This window comes from Microtus oregoni, unplaced genomic scaffold (assembly GCF_018167655.1).
Source record: "Microtus oregoni isolate MIOR12 unplaced genomic scaffold, Mior012 000033F_ref0000390, whole genome shotgun sequence".
In the NCBI taxonomy this organism is placed as follows: Eukaryota; Metazoa; Chordata; class Mammalia; order Rodentia; family Cricetidae; genus Microtus; species Microtus oregoni.
Genome location: NW_024543092.1, coordinates 26,925,108 through 26,926,599, shown reverse-complemented (window position 1 = coordinate 26,926,599; position 1,492 = coordinate 26,925,108). Strand labels below are relative to the sequence as shown.

Genomic DNA, 1,492 nt, shown 5'->3' with positions numbered 1-1,492 from the left:
ATGGACCGACACAATGCAACAATGCCTAAGGAGTTCATCCTGATGGGAGTTACCCAGAGTGCTGAGTTGAAACTGCCTCTGTTTGTAGTATTCCTCACCATCTACGCAATCACCGTGGTGGGAAACCTCGGCATGATCATTCTGACCAAGCTGGACTCTCACCTACACACCCCGATGTACTTTTTCATCAGACACCTGGCCTTCATCGATCTTGGGAATTCCACGGCCATCTGTCCCAAGATGCTGGTGAATTTTGTTGTAGATCAAAACACCATCACCTATTATGCTTGCGCCACACAGATGGCATGCTTCATTATGTTCATCATCAGCGAACTTTCCATCCTGTCCTCGATGGCCTACGACCGCTATGTGGCCATCTGCAACCCTCTGCTCTACAGTGCCGTCATGTCTCCCAGGCGCTGCCATGTGCTTGTCGGCATCCCATACCTCTACGGGACCTTCCAGGCTCTGCTGTTCCCTATTAAGTATTTCACGTTGACTTTCTGTGGCACTAACGTCGTTAGTCATTTCTATTGTGATGTTGTCCCCTTGCTCCCTTTGATCTGCTCGCAAGTGCAAGAGACGGAATTGCTGACTATATTGTTTTCAGCCTTTAATTTAATCTCGTCTCTTCTCGTGGTGCTCTCGTCATATACGCTGATTCTGTTAGCCATATTTCGAATGCGTTCTGCAGAAGGTAGGAAGAAAGCTTTCTCCACGTGCGGTTCCCATCTGACAGTGGTGGTGGTGTTCTACGGGTCCCTTCTCTTCATGTACGTGCAGCCTAAATCTACTCACTCATTTGAAACGGACAAAATGGCTTCGGTGTTTTATACTTTAGTGATCCCCATGCTAAACCCCTTGATTTACAGTTTAAGGAACAAAGAAGTCAAAAGTGCTTTGCATAGAGTCTTTAAAATTCTATGAAGACTTTGTTTTGGTCAGTATTATATAATTCTATAATAATATTTGATAACTATAGCTATCACACATAAAATTTCTTAAATAGTTGCACAATTTAACTCCTCATAAAATGTATTATAGTTCATGTTAACAGATACTGTTACACTTATATGTACTTAAGCTTACTCTTATAGTTTAAATATCAATTTAATATTGCATTCTGACTATCATTTCTTGTTTCAGAATAAATGTTTAATTCAGTAATACACAAGTTTATATTTTATCAAAGGTGGACAAATTAGATACTCTATATCAGTAACTTACATTTTTGTCTGCAATATTTTTTTGGGGGGGGACATTTATCTTCACTGTTTTTGTTGTATTAATAAATAAAATATGATTAAAAATAGTCTCTAAGTCTTTTTCAGAAAACATGTCATTCATACAGGTATAAACTAATAAATTTTGAAGACTATCTTGACGACATTGACTTTTAGTAAAAGTGATTTTCTGGTTATTTTAATATAAATATAAATTAATTTTGCTTGCATGTTTTATAACACTGAGTATGAGTGTGTGATCATTTACG

The 1,492-nt window shown here is 38.3% G+C and overlaps 1 protein-coding gene across 1 annotated transcript; it reads left to right on the top strand.

Annotated features, from left to right (window-relative positions):
- Window positions 1–927, top strand: LOC121466471 (olfactory receptor 8K5-like). Its single transcript, XM_041680206.1, has one exon. It carries the CDS (start codon window positions 1–3, stop codon window positions 925–927), a length of 927 nt encoding a protein of 308 aa, XP_041536140.1.
- The last annotated feature ends 565 nt before the right edge of the window (window positions 928–1,492 follow it).

What these genes read in the sequence shown, in the direction of transcription:
- LOC121466471 (XM_041680206.1), top strand. Translation starts at nt 1, where the DNA reads ATGGACCGACACAATGCAACAATGCCTAAGGAGTTCATCCTGATGGGA.